This window comes from Colias eurytheme, chromosome 9 (genome assembly GCF_061535395.1).
Source record: "Colias eurytheme isolate Ceu_HAF_F1 chromosome 9, ilColEury1 Martin Lab GWU primary, whole genome shotgun sequence".
Taxonomy (NCBI): Eukaryota; Metazoa; Arthropoda; class Insecta; order Lepidoptera; family Pieridae; genus Colias; species Colias eurytheme.
The window spans coordinates 83364-106688 of NC_142988.1; the positions used below are offsets into that span (position 1 = coordinate 83364).

Here is a 23325-nt window from a genome sequence, read left to right on the forward strand (position 1 = left end):
GCCGCCGCTAACCGCGCTCCCTTCGCAGGTGTGGGGCCCGCCCACGCCGCCCTCCAGCGACGGCGACGTGTACTGCGACCGCTGGGCGCGCGCGCTGTACCGCCGCGGCGCCGCGCCCGACGCGCTGCTGCCGCCCGTGCGCTGGCGCGACCCGCGCGCCGCCCGCTCGCCGCGCCGCGCCCGCCCCGCGCGCGCCGCGCCCGCGCCGCCCTCGCTGTTCGAGCGCGCCGGCGCGCGGCCGCGGCCCCGCGCGCGCGCGCCGCCCGCCGCGCCGCGCGAGCCCGCCGCGCCGCCGCCCGACTGGGCCGCGTGCGAGGACGCCGCGCTGCGCCGCGCGCTGCGCCTGCAGCGCCTGCCCGCCGAGCCGCCCGCCGCGCGCGCGCCCAACTGGGAGTGGCTCGCCGAGCTCGTCAACGAGGTGGCGCGCGCCTACCGCTCGCCGCGCGCCTGCCGCGACCGCCACGACGCGCTGGCCGACCCGGAGCGCGCGCGCCGCAAGCACCGCAAGCCGCCGCCGGCGCGCCGCCGCGCCGACGACGAGGCGCCGCGCCCGCCCACGCAGCGCCTGGACGCGATGCGCGACGCGGCCGAGCGCCGCCGCGCCGCGCCCAAGCGCCGCCTCGACGACGCCGCGCACCGGAACCCCAAGCACGCGGCGCTGCTGGCGGACCACGGGGTCGATTACGAGACTCCGCCGACCCCCATGGAGGTGGCGACCCGACGGGCCGAAAGAATCGCCAAAGAGAAGTTGAAGGCCGGCGGGGGCCCGGCGACGTCCTCGGCGCCCGCGGCGGGCCCGGCGCCGCAGCGCATCGTGGTGGCGGCGCACGCGACGGGCGCGGCGCCCCCGACGGCGCCCCGGCCCGAGCTGGTGCGGCGCGCGCGGCCGGCGGGCGGCGCCCCGGCGCCCCCGGACCCGCCTCGCCCCGCGGCTCCCCCGCAGCCCACGGCGCAACTGCTGTACCGACAGCAGCCGCTCGCCGGCCGACACCAGCTTAGAATATTACATCACGCGACTCCTGGCCATCCGCAGGTGTGTTTGAATATTTGTGTGTATTATTCGAATTTCGAATTCTTATGCGAATCTTATACAAATAAAATAAAATTATACATATTATAGTGGAACCAATTTAATAGGTAACATTTGACGTCTATCAATTTTATCTTCGCAGGAAAGTAACCTGCCTAAAAACATCGATTAAAGTGAATTATTCGATATGGACTTGAAACATATTTCAATCGAACTTGAAACATATTTTTATTATTTTTTTATTTTTTTAGAGATAATTTAAAGAACAATAAATACAATTATGTTTTATTATAAACACAACGCATTTATGCATTAATTTATGGTGATATATATTCAATTGAAATGCATTCGATTCTAGATATCAGAAGGTTTATTGACATAATATTGTAGCGACGTCAGTTCTTTAAACCAGAAATTGTTTATTATGTTAAGAATGGTTTATTAGTAAAATCAAATCAATTGTATGAATTAATTGTATCGCTCATTATAAATATGTAATCGTATTTGAAAAAAGTTAAGCAAATATGCAGTTCTAACAAAACGAAATAACATATTATTCTTTGGCGTCGTTACTAGGTTACGTTGTTGACATAGAAATCTAAATAAAAAGACACTAGAAGTCGTAATCGCGCGTGACCTTGTCGCCACTCAGGTGACATTCACACCACCAGTGTGTTCGTCACTGTTCAGTTGCTCTGGAGACGTTTCAGCATTTCCCATTGCGGAAATTCTTCCACAAGTTGTAATTATACTAATAAAGGAATAATATTTCATCGGTAAATATTTTTTTTAGAAATAATGCCGTTTTTCCTTAAAATTATAGAATATTTACAAGTATTACGAGTGTCACCATAGTAATCGAAATAACAATGAATGACACAGTCGACCATTCTTATTATCACGTTTTTTCGTATTGGAGCAAAAAGATACAAAACGTCTCATATACTTAGGGAGGTTATTATAAAATAAACCGTAAATTCGTGCGATAGGATACATATTATAAAGCTTAATTTAATATTTAAGTTAGTTTTCACTAAAACCAAGCTGTCCAATAAAAGGCATAGTTTACTTGTGTTTGACGCGTGAGCGTAGAACCGAGGGGTCCTGGGTTCGATTCCTGGTGGAGACGAAGAAAAAAAAATATCTCGGTCTGGCAGGACACAGAAGGCTCACCTACTTGTCCCTAAAGAAAATCGATCAGTGAAACAGATGTATGAATAATGCATCTGCCTCTTACCCCACAACGGGGACACGGGACTTCACTTTTACTTGTGTGTACTGTTTAGCTATCGGTTTAAATGCGTTGATTTTGGCGACAGCGGTTTTCATACGAATTATGACATTATAGCACTTCTATGTGTCTTGTTATTTAGATTTCTATGGTTGTTGAATTTTGTTGAACTGTCAAATGTTGCCTATTAAAATGGCTCTACTATAGATTTTAAAATTCGATATTATTGTGCGGTCATTGTAAATACCATATTTTTTGTTTATTGTACATTTGTTTGTTTCAAAATAAATAAAACGAGAAATATAATGCGTAACAGAGCGTGGTGAGCAGCGCGGCGACGAGCATCAGCACCGTGGAGGGGCCGAGCGGCGGCGCGGCGGCGCTGCGCACGCTGCAGCTGCAGCAGCTGGCGCTGCGCCGCGCGCGCCCGCAGGTCGTGTTCGCGCACCTGGCGCCCGCGCCCGCGCCCTCGCCGGCGCCCCCGCCCGCGGCGCCCTCGCCCGCGCCCTCGTCGCCCGCGCCGGCGCCCTCGCCCGCGCCCTCCACCGCGCCGCCCGGCCAGCACGATACGCACCACTGATAATAAATACTCTACCATAAAGCGATTGTTTTATTTCAAATTGCTGATTTTCAAAAAATGTAAAGTGCGAAAACGGACCGTCACTGGGTGTTGTGTGTGTGTGTGTGTGTGAGATGAACATAAACATGTGATGTAAATAACTTTACTTTAAGAAGGCAATTCCTTCATAAATGTTTTACTTCTGTAATAATTGTATATATTTAATGAAAAATAGAATTAATTGTGACACTGATAACAATAAAATTTTGAGTATTGTTGATTGTTGTATTATTTAGATTTTGAAGTGAAACTTCTTTAGGTACGTTGAGAGTAAAATTTGTATTGCCATGGCAAAACCGTCACGTCATGGAGTAAGGCGACGATCTTTGAATCTTACCAAAGAAGTTTCACTTTTGACACGTGTGCTCAGCACACGCTCTTTTTTTCATACTATGCTATTAAAAAGTTAATTTCAATAGGATTACACTTGATGACTTGATGTTAATTATTAAGGCTCTCGCTCATACAGCTATCTCTATATTAAAATATATCTGAAGAAAATAAATCCCCTCCATCTCTTTGCTTATTTCTATTTTTAGTGTTCCGAACCTCAAAAGGAAAAAACGGAACCCTTTTAGGATCACTTTATTGTCCGTCTATCTGTCTGAAAGTTTTTTTTTTTTTTTAATTTTAAGCCAATGCAATGAAAAGATCTTTTTTCTGCAAATTTCGATATTCACACGGATCTAGACACGCGGCTGCGTGTCAAGCCAAGTTCAAGCGAAGAGAACTGGCGAGCAGCAGCCGTGTGTAATTTTACACAAACCATTTGGAGCCACTTTTCACCCCCTTATAACTCGAAAACTATTTTACTTAAACAAACTAAACTTAGGTACTCCAAAAGTAATAATGCGCATAGAAATCTTCCGAATTATCGATTCCGACTATCGTCCGAAGACGATATGTATATAGAGTGGTTAAATGCATAATTTAGTAAAATTATGTGTTTTTTGCTGAAAGAGATTAATATTGATTTGTAAGTTACGATTTTGTTTCGATAATATCTTGTATGTAAATAGCGAGGATAAACCCACGATTGCGAATATATCTTTGTTGGATTGATTTAATTGGAAAATTTTGTAGTAGGTACTTTTAAAGTGACTTACTGAAGCTGGTGTAATGGAAGAAAATACGGTTAAAATAACACAAGGTTTATATTGTATAAAATATGGTTTTCAAACACAGGTTTATATTTAAATCGTAGAAATCTAATTGTAAAAATCTCAGTTCAAAAGTATTTACAGTACTGATCATTCCACAATATTATTACAATTACAAAAAAAAATTAAAATAAAACAATCAGATTATGGGATTATATTTATTTCTGACATTGTAGATACATCGGAACTTTCATTATGTTCTTCCTCATTTTCAATTTCCCTACTACTATCACCTGTGTAAATAATCATTTCATTGAAAAATTCACCTTTAAAAACTAAACCGAGAAGGATACATGTAATAGCAGCTCTATATAATTTAACACAGAGAGAACACGTGCAGTCACCACCAATATATTATAGTCCAGGATCCTTCGCCCATTTTTGCAAATGATTACTATCAAGCTAATTTTCCGTGAGTAGCTTTATTTTGATGAGACGCCCAATAATTTCATGTACGAAACTCGATTGTGGTAGCTTATACCCCAGCTACACGACTCGACGAGTGGTATGGGAAGTGACGAGGGAAGTAGGCAGGGACGTAGTGTGGCCACGATACTCGTCATGCTACTCGTCGTGCTCATCGTCCTGCTCACTGCTCCCTATTTTGTCGGCTTTTGCGCGCGAGTCAAAGGACCGGCAATACGAGTGCGAATTAGGGATGGGCGTCATGGAATCAACGGACTAGTTAAATAATTAACCGTCTATATGTACACTCAACGATTCGACTAGTCCATCGCTCACCAATGCACTAGTTGAATTCAACGGCTAAACATAATTCTTATTGATAAGAATAAATTCTTTTCTTTGAAGTTTAAAAAAAAATATTTTTGGTTTACAACAAGGTTTACAAGGCCAATGTTTTAAATTTTTTTTTAACTATAAAAACAAACGATAATAAGTTTTTTAGTAATACTTTTTTTAGGGAATATAATTTTTGTAAGAAAGCATAAACATTTATTAATTGTTTTATTGAGATTAGAATTTATTGTTTTAAGAATTTATCTATACTTATAATAAATCTGTAGAGAGGCCAATTCTGTACATGAAATATATTTAAAAAAAAACTATGAAGGGGTGATAAGGGTTCGCTACTGATGCCAAAAATGCAATCAGTAAAATTTTTGTCTGTCTGTCTGTCTGTCTGTCTGTATATTCGTTATAGAAACAAAAACTACACGACGGATTTTAACGAAATTTGGCACAATTATTCTTCATACTCCTGGGCAGGTTATAGTAAAAGAATCATGTACATCGGTGTAGAAACACCAAAGTTATACATGAAATACGCTATAAGTCATCGCGCGTGAATTACATTCCATAAGGATTATTTTTGTGTATCAGTTGCCGCTTCGACGCGCTTCGCGGCGGGAGCTATAAAAAGGCGGCGGGTCCGCACCCGTTTCGCGTTGTCACGGCATCACGTGTGAACGGCTGAACCGATTTCGATAATTCTTTTCTATTATATTCCTTGAAGTACGAGGATGGTTCTTATGTAGAGAAAACGTAAATATGTACCACGGGCGAAGCCGGGGCGGACCGCTAGTTTAATAATATAGTTATTTATTTTACACATGGACTAGTCGAAGATTTTAACTAGTTGAACGACTAGTTGATGAACCGTGAACGACATTTACATCTAGTCTCGTTGATGAAAAATACGTCGACGACCCATCCCTAGTGAAGAGCGTCGCGATTAATCGCGCGAGTAGAGCAGTGTGTGGCCAGACGGCAATATCGAGGCGAGCGGCAGCACGATGAGCAGGACGAGGAGCAGGACGAGTAGCAGGACGAGTAGCATAGTGTGGCTGGGGTATTACAGAGGTAACAAAGATAAAAATTTTTGATTTGATGGTTCTCAAATATTTATTTGTTTTATACTAAGTAGTGATTTATGAGTGTTTAGTTTTAATTTCAGTATAATGGAAGAAGGCTTCGTCGAAGGTCGAAATGATTTAATTTCCGCAATATTAATAGTTTCTTTAGGCGCGTTGAGAGTCAATGAGAGTCAAAAAACGTCATGGCAATACCGTCACGTCATGGAGTAAGGCGACGATTCTTCTACGACGATCTTTGCATCTTGCCAAAGAAGTTTTACTTCTGACACGTGTGCTCGGGACACACGCTTTTTCAAACTTTGCCCTTTTTATCTGGAACGGCTGGACCGATTTTGATTGGACTTTCACTGAAAGATAGTAGATGTAACCAAGCAAGAATCCAGATACTGAACTTAGACAATAGCCTGAAAAGTATTTCAACACGCTTTTATAAGCTTTACCTGTATTTTTGTATGCTACCGACTCCTTTATACTCGATTTTGACCCAATTTAAACGGACAGTCAAAAGACAATATTATTAAAGTGTATTGCGTCTTTTTTTAACTATGTACTTATGTTATTATATTAATTTTATGCTGATATTCGCAGAGGAATATTAGATTTACAGGACAGACTCATTTACGCGGTTGAAACCACGTGACGCAACTAGTATGAGAATCCTTAGTAATTATTTTTTACTGAACTAGTTAACTCGGTTTCAACCCGCGTGCAAAAGCTAGTATAATTTCTGTACTTTATAATCATAGTTACTAGATTTCCGCCCGCGGCTTCGCCCGCGTTTTCAAAGGAAATCCCGCATAGTTCCCGTTCCCGTGGGATTTCCGGGATAAAACCTACCCTATGTGTTAATCCAAGTTACCTTCTATATGTGTGCTAAATTTCATTGTAATCGGTTCAGTTGTATTTGCGTGAATGAGTAACAAACACACACACACATCCCCACAAACTCGCATTTATAATAAAGGGTGATTTTTTTGCTGGTTTCTTTTTGGCAATACTGTTTTTGATAGATCACGCGTGAATCGTGTCTTGTGTCTTTATCAAACTTATTCAGTTTGGTCTATAATTTAAGCATGAATCGACTTACGAACGAACAACGCTTGCAAATTATTGAATTTTACTATCAAAATGCATGCTCGGTTAAGAGAGTGTGAAGTCGGTTAAGATGTGCGCGATGCACTTCTTCGATTGGTGATTTTTTTTTTGCCCAAAATGGAAGAATTGGACATGCCTCACATGTGGTTTCAAAAAGACGGTGCCACATGACACACGGCACGCGAAACAATAGCCCAATTGAGAGCCGTCTTCGGCGAACAGTTTATCTCACGTTTTGGGCCCGTCGATTGGCCGCCTAGATCGTGTAATCTAACGCCTTTGGACTATTTCTTATGCCTACAGGGATAAACCAGCAACGATTGACGCACTGGGAGCCAATATTGAAGCATTTATTCGTGATATACCGGCCGATATGTCGTAGAGAGTGTGCCGAAATTGGGCTTTGCGAATGGGCCATCTAAACCGGAGCCACGGCCAGCATTTGCATGAAATCATCTTCAAACATTAAATTATATTGATCGTTCTATCGATTCCATTATAGATTACAACAAATTTTTCAAATTTTTTGTGTTTTTTTTGAAAATCAAATCCTAACCTCTTAAAAAATCACCCGTTATTAGTAGGATTAAAACTGCTTTTTACATTATCTCCCTGATTATTTTTTTTAATTTATCTATCAAATTAAAATCTTAATTAAATAAATAATAATATTACCTTCACAATCACCTAACAACGGTTTAGAGCAATTACTCCAGTCAGTCAAGACAATCAATTCACAATAATTCCAAAAGTTTTCAAACTACGGTCAAGTGAATGGTACGGACGGTACGGAGTACGGACGGTAACGGACGACAATAAATCTCATTTTGCAACCTTGTCCGCAGTCCGGAACAATGTTAAAATTGCAAAAAATTATTGAAGTGAAACTTCTTTATCGGGGGTGGACAAAAATTTTGTGAGACATTTTTGCCGTTACGCCGCGCGCGTGACATTTTTGCGTTACGCCGTAATCGTGACTATATACATGTTATATTAAAGTGATCAGCAAAATCAAAGGGTTTGTTTTAATTCTAATTCCAGTGAATTTCTAAAAAAAGTAAATAAGTAAATACCTATATCTATTTTTCTAATACTTAGGTGTAATAATGGTATTTATTTTTCTAAGTTATTTATGATTAACCTCACTTTTTGATTGTATTTTTCAATACACTAACACGTGGGTGGAATTATGGTATCAATTTTTTCTAATACTTGAATGTTGATTGTGGTATTTATTTTTCTAAAATTGTATTTAAAGTTAACCTCAGTTTTTGATAGAATTTTTTAAAACACCAACACGTGAGCGTGAACATGTTATTTATTTTTCAAGTTATTTAAGCTTAACCTCTGTCTTAATATGTATATATTATGTACTATGTGCGTCATTAATTTCTGACTGTTTCGAGATTTGGTGCAAAATAAAACAGTGTGTAAATAAAATTAAACAATTGAGTAAAAGTATAATTTCATAGATAACACGTTGAGAAGTTCCCTGTATAAATATATAATATACATATCTTGTATAAATACATACATGATATGCCTATAGATCTTTACTCAATTGTTTTATTTTATTGATTTTTTACAAATTTTATTTACACACTATTTTATTTTGCACCAAATTTCGAAACAGTCAGAAATTAATGACGCACATACATATTATATATACGTTTTAATATAGAATATTTTTTATTTTACAACCTTTACAACTTGATCATTAGGAATTTATTACCTCTATTGTTCGAACAAAAATAAGTTACCGACTTTAAGAACGTGCCGACAATGTAAGTACACTATTGTTTCTTAGAAAACATTTTAGGAGTATACGATAATAAATCTATGACTCACGTAAACACGTGTTTGCTTGATTGGTGTCAGGTGTTCAATTATAATTTTATGAATTCAAAATTTATAAGAATAAACCTCAAACTCTCTGTCCAATCAAAATCCGCCTAAGTCGAAATCCTTTATAAGCTGAAAACGGCAGTGGCCGGCGTAAATATTCAAATAGGTAGCGAGGAGCGAAGCGACGAGCATCTTAGGTTAACTTTTGAACTACCGCACGAGCCGAGCGAGCGAAGCGAGCGAGTTGCAGCAGCGGCCGGTGTAAATATTTAAATAGGTAGCGAGGAGCGAAGCGACGAGCATCTTAGGTTAACTTTTGAACTACCGCACGAGCCGAGCGAGCGAAGCGAGCGAGTTGCAGCAGCAGCCGGTGTAAATAGGTAGCGAGGAGCGAAGCGACGAGCATCTTAGGTTAACTTTTGAACTACCGCACGAGCCGAGCGAGCGAAGCGAGCGAGTTGCAGCAGCGGCCGGTGTAAATATTTAAGTAGGTAGCGACGAGCGTGTGACTAACGTATTTCTTTAATATTGTATATAGTAAATTATTTTTTGAAAAATAAGGACATAAAGAAGTTTCACTTCTTACGTGTGTACTCTAGTACACGCACACATTTTTTTTTTTGCTGTATGATCGTGGAAAAAATTCCATATTATGTATTAAATTTGCAACCAATCTAAGTGTACGGAACTTATGGATTTTTGCTGACTTATAGAAATTTTTGCGGCAAAGAGAAATTTTCCTCACGTATAGAAATTTTCCTGGCTTATAGAATTTTTCCTGACGTAAAGAAATTTTCCTTGTTTATAGAAATTTTCCTTATAGAAATTTTCCAGCTTATAGAAATTTTCCCGACGTATGAAAATTTCCCTGACGTATAGGAATTTTCCTGACGTATAGAAATTTTCCTGGCTTATAAACATTTTCCTGACATACAAATTTTCCTAGCTTATAGAAATTTTCCTTTCTTATAGAAATTTTCCAGCTTATAGAAAATTTCCAAACAGAAATTTTCCTGACAGAAATTTTTCCCGACTTATGGATTTTTCCTGACGTATAGAAATTTTCCTGACTTATACAAATTTTCCTTATCATCTTATATTATCTATCATATATTATCTATATAATTTTGCGGCAAAGGGAAATTTTCCTCACGTATAGAAATTTTCCTTGTTTATAGAAATTTTCCTGGCTTATAGAAATTTTCCTTTCTTATAGAAATTTTCCAGCTTATAGAAATTTTCCCGACTTATGGATTTTTCCTGGCGTATAGAAATTTTCCTGGCTTATAAACATTTTCCTGACTTATAGAAATTTTCCTTTTTTTTTTAAATTCGCCCGCTTCTAGAAAATTTCCCGACGTATGGAAATTTTCCTGACTTATCGAAATTTTCCGGACTTATGGCGTAAATTTTCCTGGCGTATAAACATTTTCCTGACTTCTACAAATTTTCCAGGCTTATAGAAATTTTCCTCATGTATAGAAATTTTCCTTGTTTATAGAAATTTTCCTTTCTTATAGAAATTTTCCAGCTTATAGAAATTTTCCCGACTTATGGATTTTTCCTGGCGTATAGAAATTTTCCTGACTTATAGAAAATTTCTATACGTCAGGAAAATTTCTATAAGTCAGGAAAATTTCTGAAAGAAATTTTCCTGACGTATAGAAATTTTCCTTTCTTATGGAAATTTTCCAGCTTATCGAAATTTTCCCGACTTATGGAAATTTTCCTGACTTATAGTAATTTTTCCTGACTTATCGTAATTTTTCTGTCAATCGATTGGAAATTTTTACGACAGATTAAAGTAAACCACCCACCTATTCCCACCCACATCCCGTACGCTATGCTCTCTATCCACAGGCCGCGCGTGCGCAGAATGGCTCAGTATCTGCATAGCTAGCGAACGTATAAACTCGCCCGGTCGTTGGGCGTGGTACCTACATATTTCGCAATAAAAGGTAGCCTATGTCCTTTCTCGGGTATCAAAATATCTCCATACCAAATTTCATGCAAATTGGTTTAGGCGTGATTGAGTAACAGACAGACAGACAGAGTTACTTTCGCATTTATAATATTAGTATGGATATTATTCTGGTTAATAATATAAGGTGCATGTGCATCTCTCAAAATCCGGTTAGTGGGGTGAACCGATTCCATTTTTCCTTATTAGTAGGTAGGTATATTAACAGCTATTTGGTACACGAAAAGAAGAAGTTATGGATTTTTTTATTTAATTCCAGAAAATGTACACCATGTGACAGTTTTTTCGTTCCTGTTGTTACAAATATTTACTTTTTGCCAATTTTTTTTCTCTTACGTCATCCCGAATAGTGCTTTATGTAACTTGTGATCCTAAACCCAGTGCCGATCACTCCAACTTGTAGGAAAATGTCATTTTATATAGTACCAAGTTTTCAAAATTAATTTTTCGCACTACTTCAACTGATCGTCCTGAAAAAAAAATGTACTACTCCAGTTTGGCAAGTAGCTTTAAAAGTTAGCGCATTTAATAAGGATTCTAACGCGGTATAACACTTACTCCATTATATCTTAGATCGGCCATAAAAAATTTTTTTGTTAAAAAAAGTCTGTTTTTAACAATTTCTTTGAAATTACAAAAAACGATTCTAGTGTACCCAAAGCGTTCCTAATGACCACAGCGTGGTTTAAATAAGATGGAGAGAGACGTTCCATAAAGTGTAAGCGAGACAGATAGTGACGCTTATGCCATACTGACGAAAATAAGTGAACTAGAGTAAAATAAAGACAGTTTCTTTTTTATGATTAAATTTATTACTTTTTTTTTACAAAATATGTTCAAATTTCCGTTCTTCAGCTGCAATACAAGCTCGACATCTCCTTAAAAAGATCGTGAAATCAGGCGGCCAAATCTTCCATTATTAGAAATTCTACTACTTCCGCTATTCTCTGTCTAAGCTCTTCTACATTTTCAATTGACTTGGAATAAACTTTTTCCTTTACTGCTCCCCAGGAAAAAAATCTAGAGGATTTAAATCGGGTTAAATCGGGCGGGGCACGAAATTGTACCAGCCCGCCCTATCCATCTGTCTGGATATTCCTCATTAAGGTGTTCTCGAACTAAGTGGCTGTAATGCTTATCTGTCTCGTTCACTTATTTGCGTCCGTATGTCATAAGTAGTCTATCTGTCTCGCTCACACTTTATGGAATGTCTCTCTCCATCTTATTTAAACCACGCTGTGGTCATTAGGAACGCTTTGGGTACACTAGAATAGTTTTTTGGAATTTCAAAGAAATTGTTAACTGGACACACATAATATAACAATGACTACACAATTAAGCGCGTCACACACGGTGAAGATACTATAATATTTTATCTTAAGATACTGTTATATTTTATATTACAGTATCTTAACGCTTCCGGTATCAGCGTTCGGACCATCATTTTTCTTTTTGTCATTGCGTACCACCCACCCCTGTAGAACCGCCATCCTGTTACAAATGACGCGAAATTTTGTGGGTCATTTGTAACAGGATGGCGGTTCTACAGGAGTCTTAGTACGCAATGACAAGAAGAAAAATGATGGTCCGAACGCTGATACCGGATGCGTTAAGATACTGTAATATAAAATATAACAGTATCTTAAGATAAAATCTTCACCGTGTGTGACGCGCTTTATACAAAAGTGTTTAAATAATATATTTTTCGCATATTTTACTTTTTTATAAAGTCATTTATTAACGCGTAATTTTTAATCTTTTGCCTTTAGATAGATCCATCAGACATAATTTTTTTATTGCAAGACGTTTTTTTCGTTGTTAAATAGGTGCCATACGCAATTTTTTATTTACATTTATAAGTGAAATTACATCAACATGAGTCCGCTTAAAAGGTACCTAAGTCATAACTTTATTACTTTATATGTATTATATTATCCCTTTTTAATACTTATATTAAATAATTAGTAACCTTATATTTTTAATAGATGGTTTCATATTTAATACACTTTTGGGTATTAACTAATATGAATTTGATGATATTTGGTTTTTATCAAGTTTATTACATTAACGTCCTATTTGAGGTTCGTTGGGAAAAGGAGGCACCATGGTAGATTGTTGCAAAAAAATTGTAAATAGTCAAATGAATATTATAGTTTAGGTAACACAGTGATTACTTATCCTTCACGGGGACTCATGTTGATGGAATTTCACTTATTTCGATGACATTTTAATTATTTTGAAATAAAAAATTGCGTATGGCACCTATTTAACAACAACGAAAAAAACGTCTTGCAATAAAAAGAATTATGTCTCATGGATCTATCTAAAGGCAAAAGATTAAAAATTACGCGTTAAAAAACGACTTTAAATTAAGGATATTTTCCTGTGCAGATAAGATGCGCACTAAACGCAACCACTGCGACCAGCCAGACAGCCCGGGCTGAGGGCTCAAAGAACCAACTATACTAAAATGCTCTCTTGTCAACGTCGCTACTTCCTATACGAGTGTGTATTATTATTATATTACGTAATATATGTTTATTTATTGCTTATGTTTGTTGATATTTTTTATTTTTAATAAAAAATTCACAATAGAACATTTTTGTTTTGACGCGGTTTGATTTACATGCTAGTGTTGACTTAAGGACCAAAGTGTACTATGTCTTCATTCTGGGTAGTGGGTAGCACTCGGTCCAACTTCCATACAAAGACTGGCAATGTCCTTTTTCTAGACATTTTAAATTTTAAATATGGAACTCGTCACCCGCCGAGTAATTGTCGCGCACTTGTCGCGGCACAAGATGCTTATTCGCTCAAAGAATACTTGGCTAGTTTTTAGAACCTCACAAATAACAACGTTCAATAACATCAATTTAAGAAGAAAATATATAAAGTATATATATATAATAGTAAGTATATAATATATAATATAAATAGTAGGTAAAAACTAGCCTGATAAAATTATGGGGTTCAATAGGTCATTAGTTGTTTGCTTTGTGAAAATAATTCTATTATTCAAATTAAAAAAGTCATATTTTTGAATAAACGTTCTAAGTATAAGGGAAAATAAAACAATTGAGTTTTCAGTTCACCTAAGAATTTAATACATCTTTGTAAATATATTTCTGGACTGTCTACAGAACTTGGCACAAATTTAGATCTCAATTCTTTTTCGGTAATTAAGTCGACGATTGAACTTCGCTCCCATTTTTTTTTTTCATTTATATTTTTGGTGGGATAGGTATATTATCATCACGCTAAGACCAATAGGATTTCATTGTAAAAAATGTTCAAAAATGTTAAATTATTTTTGTTTTAATACTTACTTGCTTCTTTATTTTTCACGGTTAAACTAAAAAAAAAAGAAAGTTATACAATATTCAATTTGCTATCGCAATAAATGTCTTTGAATTTTCTGTAGCATAATTCTCAGCGTAGGAGATAAAGCGAGCTTTGCAGCGTGGTGAACCCACTAAGTTCAAGTTAAGCTACTAAGGGCATAATATGTAGGGGACATAATAAATAAATTGTGTCCTGAGTCCTCTGAGAAACGCAACCTTCAAAGTAACTTTTCCATGGACTTATTGAATGCAATTAGTTTGTAATTCTTTTGGTACGTTTACGGTTTAACCATGTTATCACATATAATATATTAATACTAGGTTTACGCCCGCGGCTTCGCCCGCGTTTTCAAAGAAAAACCCGTTCCCGTAGGATTTCCGGGATAAAACCTATTCTATGTCCTTTCTCGGGTATCAAAATATCTCTATACCAAATTTCATGCAAATTGGTTCAGTAGTTAAGGCGTGATTGAGTAACAGACAGACAAGAGTTACTTTCGCATTTATAATATTACATAGTAGGAAATAATATTGTAATACTGTGATATTAGTATGGATGTAGGTATTTAGGCTCTTTTGTTTGCTCTTAAAGGGTCCAACTCCAATTACTCTTAATTAAAGAAGTTAGTACTTTGTATTTTGTGCTAGTGCACCATCTTATATATAAAATTCTCGTGTCACAATGTTAGTCTGCATACTCCTCCGAAACGGGTGGACCGATTCTCATGAAATTTTCTGTGCATATCGGGTAAGTCTGAGAATCGGCCAACATCTATTTTTCATATGTACCACGGGCGAAGCCGGGGCGGACCGCTAGTAAGTATATAATGTTCTGTGACCATAATAGCACAGATAAATATAGGTATTAATACTATACTAGTATATGACTATTGACTAGTAGGTATGTACTATTAAGACGAGGCTCCCTAACATAATTTCTGGCACTGAGAGACCTGTTATAACGGTACTAGACGCTAACACAGCCGTAATAAAGTTGAATATCGCGTGTGCTCTTTGATCGCGTTCGAGCTCGAAAAGTAAGTCTCAATTCTTTAATATTTCGTTTATAACTAAAGTAATAATAAAATTGATCTAGAGAAAAAATATCTTGCGATTCGATAGTAAACTCTATTTTCTTACTGTTAACATTTATTTTAGACATAAAGTCCAAGTAATAATCTTTAAAAAAATTTAATAATCCTTAAAAAAGGCATAATATTTGAATAAAAAATGAATCGAGCGAAAACGTTACAATTACGTAACTGTCTTGTACATCGAAAGAAAAAGACCCATAAATCATATACGAGTTCCATTTTGATTGTAGGTATGTGTGCCTGTTTCAGAATATTAATGCAAATTCATGGCAAATTCACATAAAATTTAGGGAGCCTCCCCTTAAATAGTACGGTCTTATAGTATAGTATAATTTTTAATTATGAAAACGTGTCCTTTTCGGTTGATCGGTTACGGGTTACATTGTACACACTACTGTCAAAACATACTTGTTCTCGGTTACTCCAATCGTTCTTCAATAATTCTTGATCCCAATTCACGATTGCCGCTGCCGGTTCCCGCTGCCGTTGCCGGCTTCGTTTACGATTACGGAATACGGCAGACGTGAGACGGCTGCCGGCTCACGGCTGCGTTAGTTACTCTCGGGCTGCCGTAGAGAGAGGTTGCGTCGCGTCGCTAATAACTTTGTCCTCACGTGTTCACTACTCGATCGAATAACTAATATGTTCAGTTTTTTAAATCGACTTTTTAATAAAAGATTAAAGTGTCCTATGATTGTGTGTGTTTTTCGCGGGAGTTGTGTGTAGACAGCTAGCGGAAAGGATAACGATGTGTTAAAACATGACAAGGTTTTTGTGGAGTGAAAGCGGTCAGTGAACGAACACAATGTTTCCGGCGGTGGTAGCGTTACTACTGCTGCTGGGATGGTCGGGGTCGGAGAGCGCGCGGCCAGCGCCCGTTGACGTGCCGCGCTGCTGCCCCGCGAACCACTCGCTGCCGGCCGAGCTGCTGCGCGCCGCGGTGCTGGACGCAGCCGCCGTGCCTGCGGCTTGCGCGCCGCAGGCCAACCCCACGGCCTGGGCGCCGCTCGTGTACGCGCCCGCGCGCAGCGTCTTCCTGGATCGCGGCCGGCTGCCATCGCACTGGCGCGTCGCCGATTCCGCCGTGCCGGCTTGCCCAGAACTTCGTGTGGTCTTCGAGCACGCGGCCTCTTACGCGTTGCTGGCGAACAACGGATCATTATTACTTAGAGGAGCGACGGCCGCCCTGCCGCCGTCCCGGTACTGCGCCGACACGGGGGCCGCCCTGATTTGCGCTGAAGACATGGGCGGTCGCGGGCTTTCGAAGTGTTGCGCCGAAGGCCGCGCGTTTGACGGGTCGCGGTGCGTGGAGGATTTGGAGCGCGCCGCTGAGGCGCTGAGGGAGCTGCAAGCGCTGGCCAACGGCAGCACGGTGAGCGCCGGGTGGCCGTCGTGCGCGGAGGGCTCGCGCTACTCGGTGGCGGGCCCGCTGAGTGCGGCGCGGCTGCTGGCGGACGGCGCGCTCGAGCTGGAGGCGGGCGGCGCGCGGCTGGCGGCGGGCGCCTGGTGCGGCGAGGCGGTGGCGGGCGAGAGCGGCGCCCGTGTGCTGGCGTGCGAGGCAGCGGCGCGCGCGGAGCGGCCCGCGCTGAGCACGCGGCACGCGCTGTACGGCGCGGGGCTGGCGGTGGGCGCCGCCTTCCTGGCCGCGACGCTGGCGGCGGGCTTCGCGCTGCCGGCTGCGCACCACGCGCTGCACTGGCGCTGCCAGACCTATTATGTGGCGGCGCTGATGCTGGGCGACGTCCTGCTGGCCGCTACGCAGCTGGCGGGAGACACGGTGCCTCCCACGCTTTGCCGTACCCTCGGTGAGCCTCGGATGTGCAGCTAGTGATTTATTTTCTAGTGACGTGATTACTGATGTGACTTTTTTCTGTTCATGTGCGGTCGCTGAGCAGCCGTGTGTATGCACTTCCTGTTTCTGTCGGCTTTCTTCTGGCTCAACACGATGTGCTTTAACATTTGGTGGACATTCCGGTAAGTTCACAGTTCAAATTGATTCACATAATATTGCATCAAGTAATTAATGCAAAATTAATGTAAAAGTGCCAAAAACTGGAAAGGAATTAGGTACCTAGGTAGCTACCTTTTCGATATTCCGCGCGCGTGAATGAGTTTTTCCTTTTAATCTTTATGTGCCTGTGGCCTAAGTGACTCTTTATAATAACAGCTAATTACTATTATACATTTTATTACTTTCCGCTAGCAAAATAGGTATGTTACATTTATGTCATTACAATAAATGTTATACCTATGTGCTATATCGGTAGATATGTTCAATTAGCGATAAATAGGTATATTCTATTAGTCCATGAAATAGGTAAGTAGGTAATGTATAAATATTACATAAATAACCAATTCGTTGTTTGAGTTCAATTCCTCATTTCGATTCCTTTTAGGCTCTATTATACGTATAAAGAGGATATTACGCTCGTACAAATTGCGCATTGGTAAAATTTCATCATAAGGAATTGAACAGACGATGATTCTGATCTGATATCAAGTAAACGTTATTCTTAACCCACATAGCCATTAAACACTTCACAAACAAACATTCAACAACCTGTTTACTTTTCTTAAAATGTTTATTTATTTAGAGGGATTTTGACAACAATTTACAATGTAACCCCGCCCCGGTAGAAACAAATGACATGATAGGTACCTATTTAATGTATACCTACTTTTATTTATGAAAATAGTCAGTAGTGAATATCTATTAAGAGTGCCCGTATAAATAAAGCAAAATTACCAATCTTCTATTAGATGATACGAGTAATATTCAAGACAAAAAATAAAATATATATCAAACTAGATGATATTTTCGAGGATTCTAAATTCTAATATAAAAATATAATAGAAAAATATTAAAACACCAACAAAGTGCAAAAAAGTGTTTTATCGTGATAATACCAAAACTAAAAGTTATTTTAAAAAATGCCTTGTCAAAACCCTCGCAAATGTTTTAATATAGGTAGGTACCACCTAGTTAATTTATGAAAAAACAAATCATACCTAATAGGTAAACCATGTCAAGTAGAAATCGTAAAAGTGTAAAAATTAGAGGTAACTTCGTGATTTTTTTTATGGATTCAATTTAATATGTTTTTGATCAAACAGAATCCTTGAAAATATCATCTAGTTTGATATATTCCATCGTGCACACCAAATCCTAAACCGGATGACAACCCCGCTACTTTTCAAGTTATATTATTCGAAAATATGGAAATATCCTTTTACATATTGTATTTACCCGCTTCACTCAATTTATAGAATAAACGTACGTATACGTATACGAATAAACGTTCCTACTACGACGCGCGACGTTATTACGTAAAAATATCGTCCGTAAATCGGAAGTAGGACAACCATGACATTTTTTAAATTCAAATTGTCGTTGTGTGTTTTAAGCGGGGTCTGGGGGGCCTTTTAAGCCCGGGGTCCTGGGCTGCAGCCCATAAAGCCCATGGGTAGATCCGGCCCTGCAGCTGCGTAATAACTACCTAATATCTCACTATCCACTCCATCCTATCTATACATAAACAAAAATACATAATAAAGATACACAAATAGACCTACAGTTTCATTTTTTAAATAATAATTGAAGTATAAAGGCCGCTGCATACGTGACGGGAAAATACCTCGGACGGGACGTGAGCGGGACGGGCACGTGATTGCCTCGTTCACAACGGGAACGTGGAGCAAACGCATACGCACCGTGACGTGATTCTGATCTAACGTGCTAGTGTTGTGAACAACGAAAGATGGATTTTTCAATTCAAGAATTGGCTTTAATTGCTATTGCTCTAGATGACGAAGAAGCTACGACCGTCAAGAAAACATTAACATCTTTGTAATCTACATTCTGCAAATAAAGAAATTTGAATTTGAATTTAAACTAAACAATACTGTTTTTGATTTATAAGCTTAAGATGTTTCATTTTTATATTTTTGGTAATAATGCCGCCATAAAACAAAAATATTATGCACTAAAATTATTTTGGCATTTTAAACATAAAATACCTACGTAATTCAGAACACGATGAAGTGTCACAGGAATCATCTAGGTGAAAAGGACTAAGTATAGTTAGGAATACCACAATATCTAAATATCTAAATATTGTGGGTTCGCTATACTATACAACGCTGGATATGAGCGAACACATTCGATTAGTTTTTCGTCGTCCATTTTCGATACTTGGAAGGCGTCACTACTAATCTCTCCGGCACGAACGGAGCGACTGTGCATACGTAGCGAAATCACGGACGGGACGGGGCACGTGCGGGACGGGACGTGCTAAACATCGTCGGCGACGATATTTTTCCCGTCCACGTTCCCGTCCCGTCGATGTTCCCGTGACATATGCGTATTTGGATACATTTTGTATGCAACGATGTTTCCAAAACTTCCCGTCACGTCCCGTCCGGGTAAAATCCCGTCACGTATGCAGCGGCCTTTATACTTAAATCTTAATACATCGTTATTGTATGTGCCAAAACAAAAACATTAATAGACACCTTAAGAATATTTATATTTTAAACCTTAAAATAATATCTGATACATTAACTACAAGCTATATTCTACGGATGGAATATTGTGTGTCGGCGCAGGGACTTCCGGCCGACGTCGCTGGAGCGCGGGCAGGAGGCGTGCCGGCTGCGCGTGTACATGGTGTACGCGTGGGGCGGGCCGCTGCTGCTGGCCGGCGCCGCCGCGCTGCTGGACCGCCTGCCGCCCGGCGCCGCGCCCGCGCTGCTGCGCCCGCGCTTCGCCGTGCAGCGCTGCTGGTTCTACGGCGACATGGAGATCCTCGTCTACTTCTTCGGGCCCGTGGCCGTGCTGCTGCTCGTCAACCTCGCCCTCTTCGTGTCCACCACGCGCCAGCTCACCTGCGGCCTCTGGCGCCGCGACGAAGTCAAGTCCACATCCGAAAGGTGAGCCCGACGCCCCGACCGCTTCCCCTGTCCCCGTCACTCTCCAGGGAGATGCTGTGCGACCATTTCGGCGGGGGTAAGCCGCATTCGATAGAAGAATAAATAATAGGAAAATCGAATTTTTTATTTATAGTTATTATACTTTTTTTGGGGACTATGGGGGGTAAACGAGCTTCGAATATTATGTTGGCGTCTATTCGACGTGAAATTCAGTAAGTAACGAAATGTTCTCGTGCAGGGCGGCGTTGGGACGCGTGTGCGCGAAGCTGGTGGTGGTGATGGGCGTGACGTGGGGCGCGGACGTGGTGTCGTGGGCCGCCGGCGGGCCCGAGTACGTGTGGTACGCGACGGACCTGCTGAACGCGCTGCAGGGCGTGTTCATCTTCCTGGTGGTGGGCTGCCAGCCGCACGCGTGGGCGGCGCTGAAGCGCGCGGCGGCCGCGTGGTGCGCGCGCGCGCCGCACGCCGCCGCGCACTCGTCCTCGCACCTGCCCTCGTGCGGCGAGTCGCTCACGCACACCACGGCGGCCGCCCCGGCCCCCGCGCCCGCCCCCGCGCCCGCCCCCATGCGCCTGCCCATGGAGACCGTCTGCTGATGGACGCGATCTCCCCGAGACCAGTATTAATTACCCTACGAGATCACGTAGACGATTACTTTTGTATGACTGTCCGAAACGAGGCTCTGTATATACGTATTTTTAGTTAGGTATACACGTGTTTGTATATGTATGTATGAATGAGTTAATTTATATTGTGAAATTGACGATACGTCGCACGTGAACGTCTTGCCGTTCGATTGGCTGTTGAATAAATATTTGTGAGATTCGTTACGATCGTTTCCTTTAACCCCATCACCCCTAAATCCCAACCCACGGTAACTCCGCAACGCCGCACACACGGCGCGGCGCGCGTTTAAATCTTTTGTGTCGAAAGACGCTTTCTCTTTCACTTAGTCGATTGGCACGATTAAGTCATACATATAACTTATATCTGATATTGCATAAGCCAAGGTGAATTTATCCCAAATGAGGAAAGAAAGATGTGTTTGGGACATCAGACATGTGGAAAAGCTCAAATACGTGGTAATTTAAGGTCATGCTTAAAATATTTGGTTCAGTTCAATACATTTGAAATAAATAGTAGAACAGATAGAACCTAACACAGAACATATTATAGAGAGAGGAACCTAACGTATCGTTTCCGATGCTCAATCAGAACTCTAACTTTGATCACATAATTTAGTTTCTCGTCGACGCGACTTGAAAAAATACTCAGACAAACTGCATTAGTCAATGAAACCAAACAGTCCATGGCGAGAGCGAAACGAACGTAGTGTGCTGCGTGTACACAATACACATGTCTGATGGCACACTGGCACACTATTGATGCAGATGCTCTTGGTAATAGGTGCTTGCCCGAACGACTACTTCGATCGCCGTGATATCAAGATGTAGATCAATCCACATGAAACACTATAGTTTCTTACAGAAAATTTTTATCATCTTGGCCATTTTGTTCACATTTATTTCAAAAAGTTATTATTAATTATTTCATCCAGAGATATTTATCTACTTCGCATAGGTACCCCAATATGCATGAAAAAAATTGCTCCCCAAATAGACACTTCATCGTAATGAGTTTGGTGAAGTATATCGAATGATAATGGAAAGTAAAGTACGTGTGTGTGTTTGTGTGTGTATGTGCGCGTGTCTGTGTGTGTGTGAGCACGCAGCCGGCGGAGGTCGCGGCCGCTTTCACCGCGCCCGACCGGTCTCTTGCAGCCTCGAGCCTCGCTCTGGGCTCGCACTCCACTATTTGTTCAAATTTTTTACTAGCTTTCCGCCCGCGGCTTCGCCCGCTTTGACTATAACCTTTAGATTCTATTAGTCCATGCTATAACTTAATAAATAATATACTAAAACCATCCTCTAGAAATTACCTGAATCGCTCTATCAATTATAAAAAAAACCGCATCAAAATCCGTTGCGTACTTTTAAAAATTTAAGCATACATAGGGACAGTGAAAGTCACTTTGTTTTATACTAGCTATGTAGTGATTAGTCGATGATAAATCGTAAATCTATACTATAATAATATAATAAAGCTGAAAAGTTTGTTTGTTTGTTTGAACGAACTACTCGTCCGATTTGAAAAATTCTTTCGGTGTCAGATAGCCTATTCATCGAGGAAGGCTATAGGCTATATATATGTAGGTATTGATTATATCATCACGCTAAGACCAACAGGAGCGGAGCCACGCGGCCGCGGGTGAAACCGCGGCGAGCAGCTAGTAAGTAATAAAGTTGTGCCCGATCTACTAAAAATAATAATACTTTACCTGAACTAAGTATTATATTTCGTTTAACATCATAAAAAAAATGAAAAAACTGAACCAGATTGACCAAACTGAGCCATCAGGAAAAGGGGGTTTGGTAAAGTTGGCGTCGTGATGAAGATTTGCGGCCAGTGGATGAAACTTGGATATTTTAAGAGAACAATATATTATTATTCATTAGTATTATTCATTAACTGATTATAAGATTTTTCTGAGTTTTTTTAGGTTTCTCCTTTATTTATTTAAGAATTCTAATCAAAACGATGTAAATGAACGCTTATATACGCAAAATATTGCTCTTTTAAAATAAATATTATCCAAATTTCATAACTGGCTGCGAAAGCCCGACGCCACTAGCCCATACAAACTACCCAAACCCCTTTATGAAATGCACTTTTTGTCATTAAATAATATTCGCAATATTTTGACTCGATATAAACTGCAACAGGTGTTGTTATGTTTATTGGCCACAGCCGGCAGCCTGCACTCTGCAGTATTGAGGCGTGAGTGAAGGCCGTCGGCTGCGTGTGTGTGTGTGTGTACAGCACGTGGCACGCACATAGGCTCGGAACTGGCTACGGAATGCCCTCTCCGGAGCTCGATCACAGCGCAAATGTCAAGGCATTCGATGCACAACTAATCAACACTTAAATTTTGTATAAAATTAGGCTATTAAGGCCGTTGACCCCTGACATGCAGCCTCGCAAGGCCGAGAAGCAATTTATATCTGCACGTTTGACATTCTGTAACTGTTTGTCATAGTTTGGAAAGTGGTCACTTTTAGTTAATGAGTTTTAACTTTCTTGTTCACCGAGAAATTATTATTAAAT

General features: G+C 40.7%; 2 protein-coding genes across 2 annotated transcripts in view; both read left to right on the forward strand.

The window, feature by feature from the left end:
• The window catches only part of dom (domino helicase), a 33202-nt gene extending 30361 nt beyond the window's left edge, over positions 1–2841 (forward strand). Inside the window, exons 13-14 of the mRNA XM_090105271.1 lie at positions 29–1033; positions 2578–2841. Of these exons, the coding sequence (XP_089961397.1) occupies positions 29–1033; positions 2578–2841 (1269 nt within the window). The remainder of the gene's footprint in view (positions 1–28; positions 1034–2577) is intronic.
• Positions 2842–15764: 12923 nt separating this feature from the next.
• mthl1 (adhesion G-protein coupled receptor methuselah-like 1) lies at positions 15765–20988 on the forward strand. The gene is made up of 4 exons (XM_090105178.1): positions 15765–17036; positions 17127–17205; positions 19837–20160; positions 20399–20988. Exons 1-4 carry the CDS (start codon positions 16037–16039, stop codon positions 20754–20756), a joined length of 1761 nt encoding a protein of 586 aa, XP_089961304.1. The 5' UTR covers positions 15765–16036; the 3' UTR covers positions 20757–20988.
• Positions 20989–23325: the final 2337 nt, after the last annotated feature.